Source organism: Falco peregrinus, chromosome 1, assembly GCF_023634155.1.
Source record: "Falco peregrinus isolate bFalPer1 chromosome 1, bFalPer1.pri, whole genome shotgun sequence".
Taxonomy (NCBI): domain Eukaryota; kingdom Metazoa; phylum Chordata; class Aves; order Falconiformes; family Falconidae; genus Falco; species Falco peregrinus.
Window position 1 is genome coordinate 44967718 of NC_073721.1, and position 24472 is coordinate 44992189.

Sequence of the window (24472 nt, forward strand, 5' to 3'; positions counted from 1 at the left end):
TATCACCAACAACTTAAAAATCACTTTTCACTAACAGATGGCAAACAGGGCTAAATGATGGGATGAGTGGTTGAAGGTTTCAGATGAGCATTCAGTACAAGTTGCATAAACTGTCATCTTTAAGCTAAAACGTCCACTAAGACGTTCTTTACCACCATCACCTACGTGATTTTTTTCTTCCTGTATGTGTCTATGCATCATGAGACGAGAAGTACACGAAGTTACCAACAGACTTAAAGCCAAACACTCCCACCTCTTTTTATTGTTTATAGTTTTCTACTTTTAGGTGAAGCTTTCTAGGTGTCTGAGGGTTTTTCAGTGACTGATGGAGCAGAGCCCCTTCCAAAATCAAGGAGGACTGTAAGAAAACTCCAGCGAGTTTATGAGAAGCCCTAGAAATCTTTCATTTTGGATCGGTGCCCTGAAACTTGACAGGGAACAAGCCCATACAATAGAAACGAGCCTATTGCCATTCCCAAAAATATGCTTTGAAAGTATTACGTGAAAATTAATGGTTACTTTTGTCTTTCATATTCCTGTACCTCCCTTTCCACTGTAAAAAGGAAACATCAAAGTCCATCTCACAGGGTTGTTGTGAAAATGAATTAATGTTTGTGTGAAGCACTCATACTATAGCAATGAGGTCCATAAAAAAAGGCCTAGAAAGAAACAAAGACTTCCATCTTCAGCCCACAGTTTGAGTAGTGAGCTGTAAATAAGACCCAGGGCTGTGCACTGAAGAATAAAGATGGCAAATGAGATTAGCATGGAATCTTCTGCAGCCCCAAACAAAGCTGGAGCCCAGCAGAGAATCATGGGGGTGATCAAAGACCATCACAGTGCCAGACAGGGTTAATTCCAACATTTCCCCATTTCCAACAAATTGCTCACTAAGCTGAGGATAGGTTTGGGGCACAGAGTCTGCTTTACAACAGGACAAGTCAGCTTGGACATGGACTAGGTGTCTGGTGGGCTGTCCCTCCTCCTAGGAGTAATGCCACAGAGCATTTCTGTGCTCCCAGGAAGGCCACCTCCTCCCTACTCGTGACACAGGTGCAGCCAGGCTGAGGCAGACCAGAAGCCTTCCTCCCTACCATGCTGCACCCAACAGGAGCAAAGCACCGAGAGCAAACAGAGCTGCAACACCACCCACCGCATGCGTGCTGCACGCACGGGTTGTAAAAGGCTCCAGGGGCAGATGTGTGGCAGAGATGTAAGTTAATATTCGACAGAGGGAGGACACCATCTGCGCCCCGGCAGCACAGCCTGCACCATCCCACCAGGCACCCAGGCTGATGTTCATCTGCTCCATACGCTCCATCGCAGGCATCCCCTGCACCTCTGCTGATGAGCGCAAGCAGTGGCTTTCCATCAGGGATGGACAGAGCAGCCCGGCTCCCCAGGAGGTGGAGACCCATAATACCTCAAAACAACTCCAAGGACCACAGGTGTGCAACCCTCCAATCAGCCTAAGCACGTTGAAATTCAGCTTCTGCGGGTTGGGTCATGGCTCCATGCCAACAAGCACAGAGCAATCAGGGAGGCTCATTAACGGAGAAGACATTTCAGCAAGACTCCATCTTTAAGGATGCTCTGTCTGCTGGCCCCCATCTACCCAGGAACCAAGTATCACAGCAGCACAACAGAATTTTTTTGCTGGATAATTTTTGTTGACTTCCCCCCTGCCACCCCCTGCTAAATTTAGGTCAACAACAACACTTGAGTAACTCAAGCCGAGTTTGCCAAAATGTTTCCTTGAAGGAAGAGAACATGGAGAACATTTCATATGTCAACATTGTTAAATGGAAACCTTTAGAGTTTGGTCTTTTCTGCTTGAAACGATGTTACATTTTAATTTCCCAGATAAAACTGAAGTTATTGAGAACATTAAAAGCTCAAAAAAATTCCTTAAATCGAGATCAGACAAAAACGTTACTCCTCATTTCACCCAGTTGTCTTGTCTTTTTAATCTGCTTTTCATCTGAAACTCAGTTCTTTCAGTGCTTGTGCATGGCATGGAACAATTTCCCTGATTTTGCAGAGCTATAAGCAAGCTGAAATAACAGTTATTTGCACAGCCAAAGTAGTTGTGCCACATACATTTCCATACCTATCAGACAGCTAAATTTAACTGCTTAATTATGGGGGGAGAAGAGGGGAACAGTAAGAAAGGCTGCACCTGGCAGCAAGCAACCATCTCTCAGTGCTACAGGAGCAGCACTGGAGCCCTCTGAATAGTCTCTTCATCCTTTCATTCACCTGCTCGATGCTGGAACAGGATGTCAGATCTCAGCTTGTACATTTTGTCCCCATCTTAAATCTACATTTGAAGAACTACACTAAGTCTAAAAAAGAGAAAGCTGAGAGGTTTAATTACTTTTATCCATGTTTGAGAGGCACTCTTAAGTATAGCCAGGGTTCCTGGAATTGCAGCCCCAGTGCCAGGGAGAAAATGAACAGCAAGAGACAAGCTAAAAAAATCCTCAGCTCCCGGATATTTGCCTGAAACACAGCTCGTTTCCAAGAAAGCTGCACTGTTAGTCTGGCTGGGGCTAGTCTCAAGCAACGACCTTTCCATCTCTCTACTACAAGGTTACACTCGTATTAAGCTCATGGATGTAGCAATCCGCCTCGCACAGACACACAAACCAGACTTGGGGCCGGATGAGGTGGGAAGTGGCAGGAGGTGGGTTTTGTGCTGCTGAATTTGCTTTCATCAAAGCACAAGGGAAGAGGATCTGCATCCGGCACAGACTGCAGCTCAGCGCCACACGCTGCAGGAGCCAGCTACCTAACGCCCGAGCCTCAGCAGCACCCGATCGTGTCTTATGAAAGGCACGCCACAGTTACCCAGCCTCAAGTTGCAAAGCCAAGCCTGAACGTTTCAGCAATCATTTCCATCAAGTCACCTTCCCAGGGTCTGCAGCATCTAACGCACAGCGAGCCCCAGCTGATTTGCAGGCTGCACAAGGTGGCAGACAGCGGTGCCAAGGGAGGGGAAGGAGCCTGAGGAGCTCACATGCCATCTTAGATTTCAGCCCTGAGATATTAAGGGTGATAACACACTGGCTGAAGCCCTTGCACAGGATGCAGCTCTGGTGAAGGGTACCAGATCAGCAGTTTTCTACCTGTCACCCTACGTCAATGCTTTAGCTAAGGCAACAGCTAGCTCTTGTTAGTTGCACCTTGTATGTCCTTCAATCCAGGCACACAGAGCAACTATGTGGGTCCTCACCCCACTTCTGTCAGGGTTTTAAAGGTCTTATTGGTCGTTCTGCTTTTCCTCAAGTCCCTCATTCCTAAGGAGGAAAGCAGACATAAGTATGACCCATGGTTCCTGATGAAGATGAGCAGGCAGTAACAGCCAGGAATTGCTTGCGGATAAGAGGTAGTACTCAAGATTTGTAGGCTTTCTCTGCACCTCACACAGACACCCATACACTGCCTGACACTTGGCTGCAAACACCATGGGACTCTGCCTCATGGCTGAGTCCTTCAGACCACTTGCATGCAGCTGAGCTGCCCACGCACCATTTGGAAACACTGGCACGAGGCAGCTGGATTTCACAGATTTCTTCCCTTCCTACAAACATTCCTGCAGAAAGAGCCAGGAGGCTCCAAGCATGATGGAAAGTGCCCAGCTGGGCTGTATACCAAGGCCTTGCCTCTGTCCTGGTGAGGATGCTCTGTCCCTCTCCTGTGCCTTCTTCATCCCAAGTCACTGTGGTACCTCAGACTCCTTCCTAGCCTCACCTCAATCCATCCATCCCAGTGATGCCAGGCTCCAGGTAAAGAGCTTTCCCCAGCATATTCACTGCCACCCCAACTTCAGTCACAGTTCCTACACCAGTGGCAGGACCAAAGCAGTGCCACCATGGCCAGAAACGAGCCAGACTGATAGGCACATGGCGCTCTTCCCCCTCCAGCACATCCCCAGCGCCCATTAAATCACCCCCCATGGAAGCCGCAGTGGATGTTCTCTCAGTCTCCCCACTGTACAAGGTCCTGATCAGCCTCACAACAAGCTGCACACATGGGTCACCTTCCCCTGCCATACACAGTGCCTGTACCACTCCTGCAAGGACATTGAGCCTCGCTCCACTGCAGCCTTCTTTCCATGGGTCAGGATCCTCTTTCACAAACTGCATGACAGTTATTGTGACAACCTAGCTACAGGCAGAAGGCTGTTTCAGTTCTCTCATACCTCTGGAGCAGCAGGCTGGGGAAATACCATCTCCCGATGTCTGAAAAAGCATGTTCACAAACCACTCGGAGCTCTTAGAAGTTGCTTTCAGTTTTTAAACAAAAATATCCACTGGCCAGGCTTTTCCAAAGGAGGAATAGACATGTAACCGATGTTTCACGTTTTCCACGTGAAAAATAGTAGCTCACAGTTGTGCATAAAATGAGATTTGAGAGGATGGTGAATTGCAAACTAGGAATTAGAGATGAAGACATTGTCCAGTGCAGGCAGGATGGAGACAGCATTACTCAGCTGGCCATTTCAGAAAGCCACGCAGCCTCCCTTACTAGAGGATGCAATTATTAAAGATTCTCCAACACGTTCATCCTCACAACACCCCTACACACTTGGGCAGTACTGTTATTTCCCAGATGGGACAAAGTGACACAGCCTGTGCTGGTCACCATGCAGTAACACTGATCTCCATTCACCCAGCCTGATGTCCAGCTGCTGGATAGTCCTTCTCTTTGGGATCAGAGTAAGAACACGGACCATTTGTCACACAATGACACAATAAGCTCACGGACCCCCTGCAACATCAGCAGCATGGAGTACCAGACATCCCTAAGATGTCAGGTACCTGCCTGTACTCCGAGTTGGATGACCAAGGTCAGGAGCTCCTAGACCTGGCAGTGATGCTGGAGTAATTTTAGGCAACCAGCCCAACTGTATTGTTGGGGCATCGCCTATATCAGGGCAAGAGAATTACTCCCTCCTAACCCCACTGGCAATGGGTTTGCACCATAGTGCATGACTTTGACCACTTGCTCCTAAAGAGCTAGGTCAGCTCTGCAGAGCTCATGAAAACAAGGATCAGGTTTGGTCCATACATGTGACTGGGAAGAGCAAGCAGAGCAAATGTCTGCAGCACCAAGGGCCCTGTTTTGCAAAGTCACTTTTCTTGATCCTATCCATATTTCAGAACATCTCCAACTGGGCCCCATTAATGTAATTGATTTTTAATGGCATTCTCAAAGAAACGACGTGAAGATTTTAACAGGCTATTAGACAGAAATTAAGCCTCACCCCAGCCTTCCTCCCTAGGAACAAAGGTTTCCAAAGATGCAGGGGGTTATTCCATTCCTGCTAATGGGCAGGGAGGTGCTACAGTGACCTGGGGAAAAGGGACACTAATTTCCCCACGTTCCACCCCACATGGCATTGATCCCACCACTGCTAGAAACCAGAGGTTTGTAATTACAGGGAAAGGTTTTCTCATCCTTCCCACACAAGCAAGACCAGAGGACAGCCCTAGAGGGATCAGAAGCAGAAATACTATTTGATGAGCTGGAGGTCTTCCAGGTTTCAAAAAGAAGGAAAATAAAATACATGTCCCTGCCTGTTCTTGTTCTTTGCGCTCCTTCATGCCAAGCAGGCAGTGGCTCATTTCTCACATCAGGCCTCTGAAACCCAAACAGGTGAACCTGGCAAGTGGTTATAGTCCACTGCTTCAGCAGTGCTGCTTTCCTGGTGAGGCTTGTGCTGCAGTAAACCATTACAGCCTCTATCCTCCTGTGGAAAGGAGAAGGCACCAGGCAAGGACTTCAACTTCTCCCTTTTATCCATTCCCTGTATCTGTACATCATCCCCATCTTTTCAATATCTACTTATGGTTCAAGCAGTTTAAAGCCAGGACATTATCCTAAAGACTGACTTTACCATGGATGACATTTCTCTTTCTCTGTTCAGTCACTTCTGCTCCAGCAAAAGTAGAGCCACTCCTTTTTTTTATTCTCTAGCAAATCAGTGACAATACTTCTGGACATTTTGACTCAAAGCATGTCACCTCCCCCAAAGGTCCAATCTTTCCTCAGGTTAAAATCTGACAGACACCCACATTTGTAATTTCCCCTGTGTGGCACGCCATCGTTTTAACACATTCCCCGTGGTACACGAACACTGAGCTCCATGCAAGATTCTCCCACTCACTGTGAGTGAGCATCTGCATTTCTAGAAGATTATGCTGTTACCATCTATTTTACTTCTGATTCAAATTCTCCTCACTTGATTTCAACATTTTTAAAGACTTATTTTTACTTCTTTTGAGACATTTTAAACTCACTTCTTTTCAATACCGTCAAGCAGCCTTTTTCACTAGTACATTACAAATTTGGGTATCGTTATTACCTTCATTTTTAAAGAGGTAGAAATGTGGACACAAAAGAGGAAAACAGTGGCCTAAAACCCTTTAGTAGCCAATGACATGGACTGAAGAGAAAAACAGGACACCCAAAATCCCACTCCATTGCTCAATCTTCTAGGCAAGAGAACTGAAGCTGTATTCTCTTGGATCTGTCTCAGACACAGCATTATCTGCTTGCTAGAGTCTCGTGTTCTTTCATGCCTCCCAATTAAAGCAAGGAAATTGGATCATGCTAAGCTTCCTTTGTCCTTTTCACCTCTTGCAAAAGTCAGGGGTTACCATAATTTTATACCTGCTTTAATGTTGTAACCTGGGAGGTAAAGAAAAATACAGTGTTCTTTTAATAATAGACTTAGTGGATCATGGAGTGGTCTTACCCTTGCCACAACTGTTGGTCATGTTTAATATTTCCAAATCCTCTTACAATGTACATAACCAATTTAAGTACTTTATTCATTAATATAGAAAATAAATTTGAACTGCACAACAAGCTCAGGATTTACCCATAGTCTAGGCTAGAAGAGAAGTTTGATCACAGAACTTCAGGAATTTGTAGTGCTTCTGCCCAGGGAGCAGGTAAACACGGCTGGGATTTCGCATCAGAGAACAAAAGAAAGGTAAAATTTTTCATTTCACACATCTTTCTCAGGGTAAAGAAAATCTGCATAGATCAGTGATGAGGATATAGATGTTATCAGCTAAATGTTTTTGGGATGATACAGCGTCACTCACTTGGAGCACATGGTTATGAGCCTTTGAAAAGAATGGGATTTAAAAGACATCTAAGGAATTTGCTGGACTTCAGTCTTTGTCCTGTCACCATAGCAGCCAGGATGCAATGGTACATGTCTTTACCAAGCTAAAACTTGAGGGTTTCATCTTGCCTTTTCCCCAGACTTACTTCTCATGACCATCAAAGAGAGGTGCCACCCATCTACCATCAAATGCACCAGCCAATACTGCATATTTCTTCATGGCACGGAAATAGCTCACTGCCACTTTACCCAGCTTGTGGGTGCCACCCTTCACCCAATGCTGGAGGCCAGAAAAGCAGCAGAGGTTTGTCTTTGGCATCAGGAGGGAGGTTTGTTAATACTCCTACCCAGCATGAGAGCTTTGATTCTCAATTTCTGGCAGCTGGATGTGTTTGAAAACACACATGTCTGACTGAAGCCTCATCCAGGACAGGGACAGCCTCTGACAAGGTAACTTCACCTGCCATAATCTTCTTCCATGCTCCAAATCCTGCAAAGATTGGAGACTGTAGCCAAGGAGAGCCCTCTCCTCCCAGAACAAGGTGAAGGTGATGTTCTGCCATGGAGAGAACAGTAATACTCCTGCAGCGCCTGGCATGATGGTGCCAGACCTCACTCCTCTACCAAACCAGAACACTTTTACCAAAGTGGCACCCACATTATAAGAAACCACCTTAGGTTCACATGAAACGTGACAATTTTCAAACCCAGATCTTTCCCTGAAGCTTAGGCTTGCAGGTTTTGAGGGCACACTTAACACAGCACTGGAGTATTGAAGTTTCTTTCTATGCCATAGCACAGCTTGCAAAAAGACATTTGATCTTTGAATCAGACATTAAGTGATGGAATACCACTACTTCCATTGATTTTGTTTCATGTATAAAAAGACAACGTTTAGCCTTGACATATCCTGCTGTATTTCACAGGTCATGCTGTAACAGACTGGATTGCTGGTCCGGAATCATGTCTCCAGCATGATTCAGAAGAAATTACAAGATAAAGAAAAGGACAATTATGAAACAGCCTGTTCACATTTCCACCTAACTTATTTCGGGGAGCACCAGGAAAAGGGCCTAATCATTCTCCTTCAAAAATCCATTTCCTCTCTGGTGAATCTGTAGATGATTTCTACGCTCCTTTGGTCTTAAGACCCAAAACAGACCATTTCAGCTGAGGCAATTTGTGATGAGTTCTATGAGTTAATTACATTTCCATTAGTAAAGAAGTTCTAAACTTCCAATTTCTTCACTGATGCTTTTTGAACCCTGCCAAAACAGATAGGGAAACAAGATTTCCTCTCTCTTTTTCTTTATCTCGCTCTTATGAGACTTTCCTCTTAATTTTAACTCTCCCAGCCTTTTCATTTCTCCTTAAATGGATGCTTCTCCAACCCTTTCATCATTTTCACAGCCTTTGTCCTAACCTCCCATGCTCAAACTTTATTCAAGGATGCTGGTTCAGGATGTTTGAGATGGGGAACTAAGCCAAAAGAAAGTTCAATCTTCCAGTCTTTCTTTCTTTCTTTTTTTAACTGGAAAATAAGCTGAGAGCTCAAATTTGAGTTATCTCCTCTTTGAACCAGAACCAAGCTTTGTCCAACTAAGTATTTCTGATTATCAGTTCAGTTTGAGTGCTCTTCAGCACAGGGATATTTTGCAGCTGAAAAAGTCTTAGACTCCTCCAAGCAACTCATTTCTGTCCTTCATTTCTTTACCTCTACATCACCCCATGGACCATCAACATGTTCCTAAACCCTTAGTCTGACACTGGGTACTTCCTGTTTTGCAGGCCCTTGCAGGGAATTTTGACACATTTAATGAGGTAAAGGGCAGGAGTCAACTCTCCACTAACCTCTGCCCAGGAACATCCATCAGGAACAACCTTCACAGCATCTGCAAACAGATTTATGGTATAGGTGTCACATGCTGAGAACAGCCCTCTCTTTTGAGAGCACCAAGTACAATTTCTGTTCCCAGTGAAGCACAGCATCACTCCTACCTCTACTTCTGATCTTTTCCTTAAATCTCACACAGCCCAACATGAGCTGACTTGAATTGAGCCAAGAGCTAAACCCATTATTGGCTAAAAACTGGGGGTTCACTCAGGAGTGACCTGAACTTCTTGCTCCAGAGGGATGCTTTTAAAAGTCTACAGCTGATCACAAGAACCACCTACACATACACACCCAGCCCTGTAGCCAGCACTTGAAACCAAGACATGCTCTCCAGCACTGGCAGAAGAATTTCCACAGGAAAAAAACCTCACCTGCTTCCTCAATATTCTACCCTGAGATCACTGAGCAAATAAGTTGATTTCATTTATTAATCAAAAACAAATGAAAAGTGATTTTCCTGACCACCAGCACACAGGTAAATGGAGGAGGAAGGAGACAAAGCCTTATATTTATTGTCAGTCATTGATTTAGTTAATGCTGACCATGCCAGGAAGGAAATATTTCTCACATGTATTTGAAGAGCACTGTTTAGGTGGCCATGGTCCTTTGTGAGGACCAGGCAACTTTTCAAACCCGCTAGCTCACACTACATGTTTAATGTGCCACATATAGGAAGCAGGAGTTCTTTCTCAGCCTAAGCTGCCAGGCTTCCCCATGGCATAAAAGTGGCCCTTCCATGCAGCCAAGAGCTCATGCAATCTTCGCTTTGCCCCATTCATCCCACAGCCACTGGTATTAGTAAACTCATTTAGGGGATCCTTTCCCTCCATCCCAATTCAGTCGGATCCTTCAGCAGAGAGAAGGTATCCAAGATGGCTGAAGTTAAGCGAAGCGCCTAACCTTGGTGTCAAAAAGCACCTCCAGGTACCCAAACATGAGGTGCTGAGCCTAAAGCTTGGGTTACCTACAGAGACCTGGGGCCACTCATCCACCTGGTTCAAGCTTCCAGCACCAAAGCCTTGCCCTGGCCAGAACGTCCCACACACATTGGCAGTGGTTCAGCAAGAACAAAATCAAAGATCAGTTTTCCACCTCCACTAAGCTTCCCTGAGGTTTTCAGAGAGCCCTGAGGAAGGCAATGCTCCCAAAGCACCCAAAACCTTTGGGGTGGGGTGTGGATCTAAGGATGCATGTGCAAATGTGACACAGTTGCTTCTGGCACTCAGGATTAGATTATAGTTAAAAAACAGGCTGATTTTCTAAATCCTCATTCTTTTCAACAATCACAGCCAGGTCCTTACCACCTCAGATGAGCAGACACTTTGCCATCAAAAGCTGGTCACTTGGGAATGGGGCACAGCAGCAGGAGCAACATTTGAGAAACAGGAGCCTAAGAAATCCCACACGCTCCTGCTCATCTAATCATGACACAGCACTCCACACCACACTTGGGTGTTTTGAGGTTTGGAGTTGGGTTGTTGCTCTTTTATAAACTGGGGAGCATTAAGTAAATTAATCTTAGAGCACTTCATAGCTGCAATTTTACTTGTTGCTTTGGTTTTGAATTCCTTGTATTCATACCCAGCTATAATAGCGGGTAGGTATGCAATGCTCTCCACCTGTGGAGAATAGCGAGCAGACGCCCCCATGACACGATTGCTGGGGCAGGAGCAGGCGTTAGGAGCAGATTGCAGGGTCCAGAGTCCTCTTCCCACCTGCAGCCTCCACAGCTGCCTTTGCCTGGAACAGCTGGGTCCCTCAAGAGGGACAGTATTTCCTTGCCACCAGCCTCCCTTCAAGAGCTATAAAAACGCTAAAAATACTGTCTGGACTCTGGACTAACGATCCTGCCTAGCTTTGATAAAAGCCTGGCCGTGATGAGAAAGCACAGCTCCCTTTCACTCGGGGTGGCCACTTTCACTTTACAGCTGCCCAACTTCAGGGCCGGCAGGCCAGGGAGATGTAAGCATCCTCTGATGGTGTCCAGCACCCTCCTCTCTGTGAGCAAAAAGCTTCAAAACAGCATAAACAGGCACAAAACATGGAAAGTGGCACAAGATGGGAATGTGAAGAAATGCTTTTGCTTCCTCTGTCTTTGGAGAAAAGCATTTTGTCCATGCCTCAGCTTCCTGGCTTCTCGTGGTGCTCTACGGCCATTTATCAGCTGACACACCAGGTACTCAGCACCTTCCAGCCACTTCTAATCAAGCAAGAGAGAAGCAAAGCAAGAGAGAAGTGCATGAAGCTCATAGTCTACTTGCCTTTGAGAAATGCTCTGACCTGAAACACTGGGCTTGCCACAACCAGAGCAGAGCCAGGCCTCAAGGGTCTACCCTACATGCAGGAGTAGGAAAGAGGTGCAAAAAAAGGGAGGCCTCTCCCCTCCCCCCCCAAAAAAAACCAAAGGAGCGAGGGGGGCATGCCTGGGAAGGGCTGTCCCCACCTGTGGGTCCTCTGAGGGTCCATGACCATCTGTAGCCTTCCTCTAAGCACAGCCCTGAGTCCTCCACTGATCAGGAAAGTCTTCTTCTAATTTAGCAGCCAGCCACACAACTAGACACCCACCCGCTTAACTCAGCCTGCCTCTGCCCACTCCCACCAGACTCAGTGCACAAAAGCCACTATAATACAAAAAGACAGAAGCCCTTATTAACACTCCAACCGGTTCAGTATGGCCTGGGACCCCCTTTGCTTGGTTAAACAAGCCCAGAGGGAAAGCAAGCTCCAGTCTCAAAGAACCTGCTGCCCCACTGGGCAAAACTGGCTGTAACAGTGCATAAAAGGAAGCAGGGACGTTTGCCAAGGTGGGTTTAGAGCCCACAAATCCTTACTTCCTGTTCAACATCTTCTCCTTTGAAAGAAACTGCTTCTCCAGCTCCCCAAGAGACCAGATGGCCAGGGGACAGAAAATTCAACAGTCAAAAACAGTTGGAAGTTCCTCTAACTGAGACCTCACATGTTCTCTTCCCTTCCAGTTACCAACCACTTGTTTTCTCTGCCTCAAAAAAAAAAAAAAAAAAAAATTTGGTTACTTGCCTTCCTCCATTACTGCCCCCCTACACCAGCCAGATCACAAGTCAACACCCTGCATTCAGGAAAGCAGGTAAATTCTCTTTGCCTTGTCTGATTTTATCTGATTTAATTTCAGAAGGTACCCTTAGCTTTTCTGAGCCAGCACGTATCCATCCGTCATTAGAACATAAAAGAAATTGAAAACAAGGACCAGCTCCATTAAAATCTATAGAGGCTTTGCTCTTGGCGTGACTCATGCACAATGCTAATAGCAATCAGCCTTTGTCCATCACCACCCATACTGTATAACCATGCAAAGAGGCTTACTCGTTTTCCTTGTGACAACTAATCAAGATGAAACTTGTCCCTCTTAAAGTATCCATTTTCCCAAATCCTGTTGCTGCTCAGCTTTCCTTTCTAGCACAGAAGTGCCAGAAGTTCCGTGTTGGAAAAGCAGAGAGAAATCTGCATTTCCCTGCTCCTAGCCCCTTTATTCCCTAGGTATCTAGCTCTAAAGGTTATAAACAAAGCACTGAGCATGGTGTCCAAAGTGATGCTGGCAGGGCACCCAAGGGCTTTTATTTCATTTTAATTTTGTTTTTCAAATTACCATGTTCTATAATTATTTGCAGGTGGCAAGACTGAGGTGTTTTGGGGGAGTGTGCAAGAGCCCATCACATAGGACCTCATAATTCAGAAATCCTAGTCTAAAAGCTTTCAAATTCACAGGAACATGCATATGGAGAAAAAAATGCTAAAGACTATAGACATCTATGTATGTTTGACAGCTTTAAAAATCCCAGCCCTCCACCGGACATCTACTTCTCTCATACTTTCATGGTCGCATCTCACCCCACACCCTGTCTAAGGTGTATGTCCACCTCAAATGGAAAGATCAGAGGTTCACAGCCTGCTACTCAGACCAGGCTGGATGGTTCTTATGCCTCCCCCTTTGACAGCCATCACTGCAACCAAGGCTGCTGCTGCTCCTCATACACTGCACCAGGAATAGCATCTCGGACTGCCCACATACTAAGATGATCCTGGTAACTAGCAAAGCTAGCATCAAGGATGAACAGGTCTTTATTATGCTACTAAATGAGTTAGTCTTCAAATTATTAGCATCACCAGGAGCTAGGAACACATTTCTCAGTCATCCAGACATTCAAGATAATTCTAGCTTTTGTTAATTTGTTCCCGACAGCCTGAGACATCAGTAACAGCACAGAGACTTTGTGCACATCATTTGGCAGCTCCAGGCCTGGCACACACTGTCTCTGCCAGTCCCATCCAGAGATCCAGGCAGCTGATCCAACTGGCTCAAGAAGCTACCAGGACTCTTCGAGAGTGTTTAATCCAGGCTGATTGAAAGCCAAAAAAATTAACTCTGTCCATAAAGGACAGAGCACAACCCTTCCAAGCGCTTCATTTATTTATACCAGTCTTCAGCAACTCTTGGTGTTGGACAAACACTGCACGCTGTTCTAGTCACCGCCTCCAAGGGGATATGATAGAGCTAGGAAAGGACCAGAGCAACAGCACAGGTGAGTGGTGTGGAGAAAAGCTTTCAGGTCGAGGGAGGTTGGGCAGCATAGATCTCTGATTGGGGAAATGCTGGGGATTCATAAAACCATAAGCATGCAGAAATGGGAATGATTGTTCTCCAGATCTTGCTACACAAAATATAGAAGGTGCCAATGGACATCAAGCTAGTGGTGAAAAAGGGGATAAGCAGCACATTTTCTCGTGATATGTAAATGAACCATGAAACCCATTACCCAGGATATGGTAAAGGCAAAAGTATAAACAGCCTGCAAAACACAACCAAGGAAGACTGTCTGCTTGAACCATACAGTTTAAAAGCCATCAGATGCATATTTTTTCTCATAAATCCCTAGACAACTGAGTTTGGGGAATCGGGAAAAGAAGGATCATTTTATCCATGCCTTGTTCTCCATTCTTCCCCTTAACTGCCACCCTATTACACCAGCTACAGTTAGAGATGATGCAGTTTAATCCAGTACTGCAGTTCTTCAGGCTATTGCATTGAAAGCCCAGGACACCAGGAGAAGTCATCCCATGAACTCTAACAGGAACAGTCTGAACCCTCGAGGCCCTGAATCCGGGCTCATAGCTCCATCCACTGCTATCTGAGGGGGCTGGATATAGGGAGGACTTCATTCCCAAGACAACTATGGATTTCTGAGGTTTCCACCCCAAGGAAGGTTGCACCAATAGCGCAAAAAGTCCCTTTGCTCTTACTGAGGGAAAAGCGCATTAAGATCATATAGTCCCAGGCCAGCTGAGAAATTGCATTTCTACGTGATTTAGAGGTTGATGTCATCACTAGAGCAAATGCAATCCCATAAAAATATGAAAATAAAATGAGCAGGAGCTATAAAACGCATGTGTCTCTCTCCACAATAGGAATAGGCACACCACAGCAGGGCAGCTTTCCTCGATATTCATCTACAACTGGAGAAGTTTACAAGAAATTACTAAAAAAAAAAAATCAAGAGATAAAAAAAAAACAACTTTTGAGGACCAGCAACCTATTATTTTCCCAGGCCTTTATTAATAGCAAATCAGCATGCTTCCTTAAAAGTAAATGAGAAAAAGGCACCATAGCATTGCTGTGGAAAGAAACTGAGGGAGTGTTTTCTGGAACAGCAAGCCAAACCATTTTGGGCCACTATCTGTAGACTCTGGTTTAGCTCATTAGGATATTGATCCTGGCTGCATATAATACAACTCTGATTTATTTTCTGATTAACAAGTTCTACTGTCCGATTTTGACAAACCAAATGTCCATTATTGCATGTAAATAAATAATTTTATGTAAATAAATAATGAATACATATTCATCAACACCAGTGTTGCAGGCACTGAGCAGCAAAATTAGGAGGCTGGAAAAAAAGAGGTGGAAAGGGTTACTGCATGATCACTGTAATATTTACATAAGGGTGAGTTCAATAAATGTAGAGCCTTCTCCCACAGCCTCCTCCAAAACACACCCAGACACTGGCTGGCCTTCTTCCTATGGAAACAGCTAACGAGAGCAAAGCTGCTCTTTGCTTTTATGGGTTTTAGCTAAAAGCTGAAAATGAGATCAGATTCTTCTGACATTCACCATTTACCTTAATAAAAATGTGCACTCAACAGGATTAGCAGGTATACAACTCCACGTGTGGTATCATGAAATGCATTTTCATGATCTTTCATGCTTACATAGAAAAAAGAGAAATCAAAATCCCTCTGTGATATTGAAGATCAATGTAAAACTGAGCTTAGGAACTGAATGCTGATCACTGCCTGGGAAACATGAAGTAACATTTTCAAGTAGAAACCTTGCACATATGGCAATGGAAAGCTTTTGATAGAGTAGTAATAGATTTCAAAAACTGATCTCCTACCTATCTATATTTATAAGAACACATTAAGTACAAGTTTAGCACTGTCCCTTTTTTATTATTCTCCAATAAATTACAGAACCTGCTTGATCATTCTTCAAAACATGAGACTATCTTCCACAGAAACAAAAATTAAGGTCCCACTTGTGTCACCACCCCACATCCCCTCCCTGGAGAGACAGCCAGGGTTGTCAGGAGTAAATGTTCTTCCTCAGCAACCTGCCTTTATAGTCCCAATGCAGAACTGCAGGGTGATGCCTGGCTCTGATAAAGGCCCTTGCTCAGGCTTCCCCCGTCAGCTGAGCTAGGGCAGGGCATGGGCAGATGGAACAGGTTTTGGCCAGTGAAGGAAACCCAAGGAAGAGGAGCTCCTGCTTTCCAGCACAGACCCATGGCAACACAGGAGCGAGCGAAGAACATAGTAAGGATCTAAGAAATCCAGAGGAAAACACAACAGGCTACAGAGAAAACACTAATTCAATCCCCTGTGTGAAGCTGCAGCTCGTTCAACATGATTTCTCTGCTATAGGTCCCTCCATCTCACCACTAGGTTTGGAAATACAGCCCCAGATTCAGGAAAGCATCTATCTAACCAAGCACACAAATAACCCTGTTATCTTCAGCAGCTCTCTCACCCCACCCCAGACACCAAAAATTAGGCACAAGCTCAAGCATCTTGCTAAATCCAGCCCTTGAATTACAGGATTAGAGGCCTGTGGGTTTCCTCAGTGGAGAGGACTCTTGGATTTAAATGTCAATCAGTTTACACCCTGCCTTCCCTGCATTGCCTGCCTGGTGGGAAGTCCATGTACAAGACAATTTCAATACAGCCCAGCTAGTATCACCATTGGAAACCAGCAGCTTTGACGTTAACAGGACTGTACTTCAAAAGAATATGCATGTTTGCAGATGGCAACAGGGTTCCTTATTACAGCTGTCTAATCAAGCCGATATTTCGCAATTATGCTCAGAGATCAAACAGCGCTGCAAACAGCACTCACAATGAAATCAGCACCAGTAAGACGCCAGTGCCACAACTATAGCATTGCACGCTCGGCTGCGATTCCTCATGTGATGTTTCAGCTACTGTTGCAAAACTTTGAACATCTCACATCGTCACAGTTAGGCTCTTTATGGGTTCGATTTTTTTTCTTAATATGTTTTGATTCTTGGCCTGTGTTTATAAAAAAAGACAAATCTAAAACATGCCTAAACAAATAACAACATGGCTGTAATTCAAGAAAGCTTTTATGTATAGCCTTAACTTTAAGTACAGAACCACTGGAGTCAGCTGAATTCAAACATGTACTTGAATGCTTTGCTGAAGGATAAATTAAACCACATGCCAAAGTCCTTTCCAGCATCAGGGCCTTGATTATTTTTTTTATATATTAATATTTTTTTTTAAACACACAAAAGGGTATAGCGCTAACTAGGAATCAGAACATACCGTCGGTGTGAATAATTGTAGCATCTGTGCTAATTCTCTTTTCATCCTGGTACCCCCTATGCTTCCAAGTATGTAAATCTGATTCTTCTTATGGCTCCACTGAAGTTTCTATTGATTAAATACCCAGCCCCAGCAGCAGGGGAATCAAGCCCTGCATATTTATTTTCTTCCTTTCAATACATAAAGAATTCCCTTTGGCCTCTGAATTGCTATATCACATGGTACCCTGAATGCAAATAGAATTATAGTCATAATGTATCTAATGAATACATTTGTATATGTATTTAAGCATTTTCCCAACAGCATCCTACTGTATTCCACCAACCAGACCAAGGAATATATATGTTCCTCACACACAGCAGCAGAGAAGGTGTGTGAAATGAGTGCATATTAATAACAGAAGCCAGACTGCAGTCTTCTTGAGGAAAAACTAACTGAAATCCTTCCAAGATGAAGACTGCAAGATCAGGACCTTACTCAGACCTTTGAAGCATTTATTTCGGAGCTTTAAAGCACACTTTGTAGATCATAACCATTGCTTAATGTTTAGGTTTTCATTATCCACTTGCGTTACACTACATTTACATCAATAGATACAGAAGCTGTTGCAATGTATAACAGAAATACCATAAGCATTTCCACGAAAGAAATCAGCAACATCATTTTAAACCATGGTACAAAATGCACAGGTTAAGATTTTTAGCTCCATCCTTTGTAAGACAGGCACCCTCTTTGAATTATTTTTAGAAAAGTTATTTTATAGCTGACCAAACTCATTCCTGCAGAAACTTCACCGATTTCAGAGTTGTAATGGCTTAAACATTAATTTTGTTAGCTCACTCCATGTTGACTTCTAAAGTTACCCTATCACATCGGGAGATAGATTGACTGAAATCAGGTTCAAGTACCTATTGGCCATTAGAACCTGTAAAGTCCCAAGAAATGTCAGTACACATCTGGATAAGACACATGCCAGCACATATACAAATAAATGTCCTCGGAACCTCCTTTTAGTTGGTTCAAACGATGCTTTGAAAGCAACTCGTTCAGCACAATAGTCATTATTTAAAGATAGAAATTACTCCCACCCCAACCCACAGTTAAAAACCAACACAAATGAAAGCAAGAGTCCCCTTTAAACTTAGAGCAAGAGGAGGTCACTTACCCTGTGAGGACCACAACAAAATCCATCACGTTCCAACCATTTCGAAGGTAAGAGCCTTTATGAAAAACAAACCCCAGAGCGATGATCTTTATACCAGCTTCAAAACAAAATATTCCAATAAAGTACGGCTCAGTGTCATCCTGAAAAAAAAACAAAAATCAGAGGTGTCAAGGAGATACCTATGCTTCTGCACTAAAAGCAAGAACCATATGAACAACTATGTGCACCAACTTCACAACCTTTTCAGCTCTCTGAACAGACCCAAAACCAGAAGTTTAAGTTTACTGGAACTAAGCACAGGGAAGAATTTGAGAATTTCGTTACTATTTCTCTAAAGGTAAATTTGTTTTTTCACATTGGAAATTCCATTTGCCTTTACTCTGATGACTTCACCCTACACTTTTTACATTTACTCAGTATTCTGGAGGGAATTTTAATACTGAGTTTTGCTCTAAGGGTATATTTAAACTTGAGATCACATATTTCTGTAGCTATTGACATGGAAGAAAAAAAAATGTGCTTTACAATTCATGCAGGAAACTTAAAGAGGAGGATATCTTAGGGAATAACAGCCAGCACAGCAAGTTTGCAAACACTGGTAGGAAATTATTTACTTATCATTTATTCCATCGGTTCTTCCTTCACTCTTTCTCCTCCATTTTATCAGTTTCCACAGCTGCAGTCTCATTTGTTTTCCTTTCATTGTATCTGATTCAGGGAGAAACCCCCACTCCCTTCCACTGACAGCAGAAGCAGTAAGGCTTGTGGCTCAGCCCCGTGGCGCAGACTAAAGCGTACCACAGGATCACAGTTTCACATCCTAACTCACTAGAGGCAAAAATCAAGCTTTTTAGTCTCCACAGTTTTACTAAATCTTTTTTTTTTCCATCTATGGCACCAGATCCCTCAGTATTGTACTATATCGATAAGAATTTCAATGCCAAATGGAAGCACTCACATTTGGAAGGAAGACATAGGCAGGAACAAAGCAAAAGGTGAAAGCAAGGGGCATCAATTTCAAGAACATGTTAATTACATTTGGCACCTGTAACCAACTTTCAAATGTGCCTTAGATCTCTGTTTTCAGCTGAAGTCAATGGAAGTAAAGCAGCCCTACCCAAAGGAAGCAAACCCCCAAATTAAGAGATAAGAAATCTTTGTTGCAGTGGCTTTGACATTTCTGACCATCACAGCCAAAGAGCTGAGCTGCCGTTTGATGCACAGCTGTTTACACTTTTAATTCTACTGATGAAAAAAGGTAATTTTCTTTCTTTTATACAAAAAGAACATGAATGTCAAGTCTTGTGGCCACAGAACAAAGAAAGCAGTTTTGATACAAGAATTTTTTTACAAGCATGACAACTCTTGCTCAACTCTGACCCAGCACTGGCACACAGAGCCATGCTTTAGGCATAGTACTTGCAAGAGAAAGCCAGGATTTGCACACCTAGGAGGCCCATATAATAGCATGCCCTTCCCAAAGGGGCTTACACACTTAGTGCATCCTCAGCAAGTCAGCCACAAAACTTTAATCACTGAAGGTATCTCCAAGTTGTTGCAAAGTGCTACTTCAGGACAAGCTTTTTCATCATTACCTGAATTAAAGTTTTGTTCCCTACAAAGCAGCACCCTGCATCCCTACACACCTCAGTGACCCCACCTGCTCCATATACTTCATCTCTCACCCTGTCTCTACTCCTCTCCACCATTCCTAAACTCACAGGCCCAGCAACTTCACCCCCCGTTCCCCTACGGCCAAGCGAGATGACTGGTCACCTGCAGATCACCCACACAAACACTGCCTGACCAGACAGCAGCACAGAGTGGGCAGCTGCTGACCTCACACTACAGGCCTTCGGCTGAAACGGGGGAGGGCAGAACGACAGAAAACCAAACCCATAACTAGCTTCTCCTCCAGCCAAAGAAGTGTTTCCACAAACAGCAGCACCTCCAAGCCCTCTGCTCCTCCACAGAGCTTTCCTGACACTGCTCAGAGGACACAGAAGCTGCTGCTGACAGACTGAGAAACTCAGCTGCCCATGTCAGTACTATTTACCCGCAGAGAAACAGGAACAAAGCAAGGCCATGGTTGTTTTCGTGACCTTCAACAAAAACCCTACAATAAGAGTCTTCTTCCAGAAGTTTCTCCACAGGAAGGTCTAGAGGCATCCTGGGACTCCAACCCAGCACAGAAAATGGGGAAGAAGAAGAAGAAGAGAGGTCAGAAATCATCAGCTGTGATTTCAGGAAAAGTTACCTTACTGCTCCTCTGCTTTCCTTTCTGCACACAGGAGCACTCTGACAGCCTAGTCTGCATGCTCTCCAACCCCACACCTCCTAGTTCAACAAGTACACCAAGTCTTTGCAAACAAAGGTCTCCTAGCCCAGCCTATGTTTCCATCCCACAGCTACTAGCATGCTTCTAAAAACAGCTCTTCTAACACACACCAGAAAAAAAACACACCTTTACCCACATACACTCCCCCTCACTAACTCCCTCACTTCCTGGAAGCCTTGTATCTACTCTGCTACCAGTCGTATGCTCAATCTAGGTCAGGTGCCTTGTGATTACAGCTCCCAGCTTTAAAAAGCCAGGCTTCAGGTACTCAAGGGTTTGATAGAATATGCTATTCCCAAAGCTAGGACTACACAGAGCTCTAAGGAAGTGGGTCAAAGGAAAACTCCCATCTCTAAGGTTGGCAGTTAGTAGCTGGGGAAATAAGAGGGGATAGAAAGAGGGTCTTTACTAAAGCTTATCTAAACTGACACTAATTTAGCCTAAGAATCAAAGCAGTAACAACAGGCTGAAAAATAAAATGTATGCCCCATTAGGTAGTGGGGTCTGCTGCTGAAAAAAAAGGGTTCACTTGACTCTGTGCAAGGGAAGGAGCTGGAGGGCAAGGACACAGGTGTGATGCCCTGCGCAGCACTGAAGTGACACTGCTGTCAGCTCAGAAACCCTGCTGCCAGGGTGTCCTGCAGCCCCTTCAGACAGGAGGCTGTGTTGCTGCTTGGGTTCAGGAGTGGGAAAGCAGGTGATGAAGAGTATCGCTGTGCATGCCTGAAAGGAGGGTGGAGATTCTGGGTAGCAGCCAGAGCTGTGCTAGCAGGTTGTTTGCTGTGGACACAGCGAAGCTTGAGGCTGGGCCAAACACACATTTAATCAATATGTTTCAGATCAGAAACAACTTCTGAGTCTGGAAAGTCATTACTATTCCTAGTCCATGTCCTAGTGTCTTTCCTTGGCCTTTGGATGTGACAGCCTTGATCGGTTTGGGTGTGTAGGGCTTTGTTCATGCAAAGGTTAATATGAACAGTTCGCATATGACTGCACGAAGCGGCTGTGGATAGGATAAAAAATTAAATCCATTAGTAAAGTGCAAGAGCGGTCATGCTGAATGTCTGAGAAAAGTTATAGTCTGCCCTCACATCAAAAACACCCAGGGAAGCCAAACACTCGGAGCCCTGGCATGCAGATGAACATCCTACAGACCCACTGGTGTCTTCAAACAGGGTGTGCCCCAGAACGGGGCAGAAAATAAATTTCCCATCCTGCAAGTTCTGATATCGCCTCCATCAGGCTGGGACAAATCTATGGTCTACTGAAGTGCCTCATGAAAAAATGAGAAATTAGGAAGGAGACAGGGAGAATGAGCATGCCTCAGCCTGGAGAGCCAAGAGCATCATGAACAAGACATCCACCTGCAAGGCCACTCAGGGCATAGATGTGAAGCTCACATTCCCGCATTTGGATCTCTCACCAGCAGGCTCTGGGCTACTCAGCACAACTCCCTCAGCATCTTTTCAGCTGGCATCACTTCATTGTATACAAACAGCGCAATATTTATTCGGATAGAGAGAGGGACCGACTCTACAACCTATTGGCTAAGGCTTTCAGCTGAGATGGACAGTAGCAAGTCTGTAGCATCTCTGTTCCAGTGGATAATTACTGATGTGAAATAAACACTTCCAGCAGCCAAAGCATGCGAGGCTCACAGCTCAGAGCAGGCAAGCCCTTAGGGGGTAGGCCATTCTGCTGCTACTGGAAGAATGAGCTTATTTCTCTTGTCTGAAGAGTAAGGACTTGAAGTCCATGCTCCAGTTCACCACTAAATGCTTTGACCACCAGACGGTGTTTTTTCAGAGCCCTGGTTTTGATCAGACTTTCCATCCTAGAGCCGAGTGATGCTTTTCCATTCTACAAACTACATACAGAAAATGGACAAAGAAAGATTACTCATAACTCAGCCACTCCAATTCTTGAAATATTGCATATACTGAGACATCACTTGCTCTTCCCATGTGTTTAATTAACCCTGCTTGGCAAGTAACATGAGCACAGAAAACAGCCAAGTGAGACTGCACTGCAGGTTAATACCTTGGATCTCTTGAAAGATTCATAGACGAAAATTTTGATTAAAAGAGAAAAATAATGAAAATGTTTGTATCAAGTCCTCCCTCTTTTCCTCAGATTTAAAAAACAGACAATCTTGAGATTTTTTTGTCTTTGTATATGTGGCACAAAGTATCCGGGAAGCTTTGATTTTCCTTCAGCAGCTCTGCCTACACCTCCCAGTCACAAATGGCTTGTGATGTACATCTCATACCTTAAGATATGATTAGCTCTTCAGTCATGAGCCCTCACTCCAATTTGGAGATTTTAATGAACCCAGGAGAAGGAAAGGTATATCCATCTATCATTAACCAAAAAAAGCCCCATTCCATTCCTGCCAAAGACAGCAATAAAGCACCTGCTGTTGTGCATGGACTTACAATTTGGCTCAACAAACCTGTAAATGTATGGGAACGTTTGCCCACTCTGGTTTGGCAAGGATTTGTAACATTCTCAGTGAAACTTACGGTTTATGGAAGCAGCAGGAGCATTCTAAAGAAGTTTTACTTTGAAAACCAGAAGACAGGTTTTCTTACTCACAATGCTTAATCTGTCCAGCATACGTGTTATTCTATGATAAACGCCTTCAGAGGATTTGATAAAGGGTATGATAAACCTTCAGAGTTGAAAATGTGGTGTAGTGAAAATGGCTCCAGAATGTCTGGATCAAAGACAATGCTGCACAGCAGTGTTTGGGACAAAACTCAGGGGTTAATTCTTCCTTCATCACCAAGGCAGAGCCAGCAAGCTGGAGACTGTGCACTGAATTCATACAGTTGTCTTACACTCTTGGGTGGTAATGCCAGTGCCACCCTCTGGAACGATTTGGGCAGGAACTGAAGGTGTGTGTGTTGTAAAATGAAATTAATAAAAGGGGGGAAAGGACCAATAAAAAACAATCTAGGATCCCCTTACGTATCTAGTGACATAGAGGAACACAGAAACAATGTGCTAACCATACCCACTGCTGCTTAAAAGAACATATCACCAAAGGGTTACCAAGCCAGAACATCCACAAAACTACTTTTCTCCTTCACTAGTCCATATAACTATGGAAGGCATTTCCCAGCTCTCAATCACTGCCCTGGGTCTAAATCTGTGCTTTTCTCACAAGCCCAGGTTTGCTTTACTAGCGAACCCCAAAACATACGAAGATGTGTTAATGGCAGAAAGATCAACATACATGCGTGTTCTCTGATTTTTTCCTTATCTCTTCTTAAGTAGAAATAATTCAGAGGCTAAGCAAACACAATGTAGGTGGGCAGTATCAACTAGCTGACTCTGAAGCTCTTTCTAGATCTATCACTTACACACTTTTTCCTGTTTCTGAAGAATAAGATTGTGAGAGTTGCCCACTGGTATGGACCAACCCTGGAAACTGCAGCAACCAGCATTCAGAGGCTCTAGCTTTTGGCAGCAAGCCTAATATTATCTTTGCTTGCATAATTTGATATCTACATGTAAAACACATATGGATCCATTTTTATTTATCCTTTGAACATGCATCAGGATTAATGCATTTAGGCATGAAAGATATTCCAGATCATTAACAGTGGGAAAAAAAGTAAAAGTAATACTACCTATCTTTCCTACAGTGATGATAAATGGATGAATGATTTTGAAGCTATTCTTGTATTTTCTTTTGAAATAAGCTAATTTGGCTCATTAACATAAACCCTGCAGGTAAATTATTTTCTTCTGTAAGTTGGTTTCTTTTTTTTGAAAGGGAAGTGTAATCATCTAAACCTAAAGTTTGCTTTGTAGGGTCCTTGATAAATGCTGTATCAGGAAGATAGCTGTAAGACATACAAACCTAAAAGGTTACTCTGTTCTACCACTTCCTGGGAAAATATCACAGAAGTTCATTTGATTCTACAGATAATTCTGAGCATTTGGCAGTCCCTTCCTGTCTTGGTTTATAGACAATCTGAGTTTGCTGCTCTTCTAATCATAATGTAAGATTCAGCTCTTCTGCAACGGGGCAGGGCTGGTTAGAGTGATGAAGCA

General features: G+C 44.0%; 1 protein-coding gene across 1 annotated transcript in view; it reads right to left on the reverse strand.

Moving 5' to 3' along the window:
- CACNA1B (calcium voltage-gated channel subunit alpha1 B) overlaps positions 1-24472 on the reverse strand; it is a 296336-nt gene that overhangs the window by 269003 nt on the left and 2861 nt on the right. The window contains exon 3 of the mRNA XM_055817932.1: positions 18073-18212. Within this exon, the coding sequence (XP_055673907.1) occupies positions 18073-18212 (140 nt within the window). The remainder of the gene's footprint in view (positions 1-18072; positions 18213-24472) is intronic.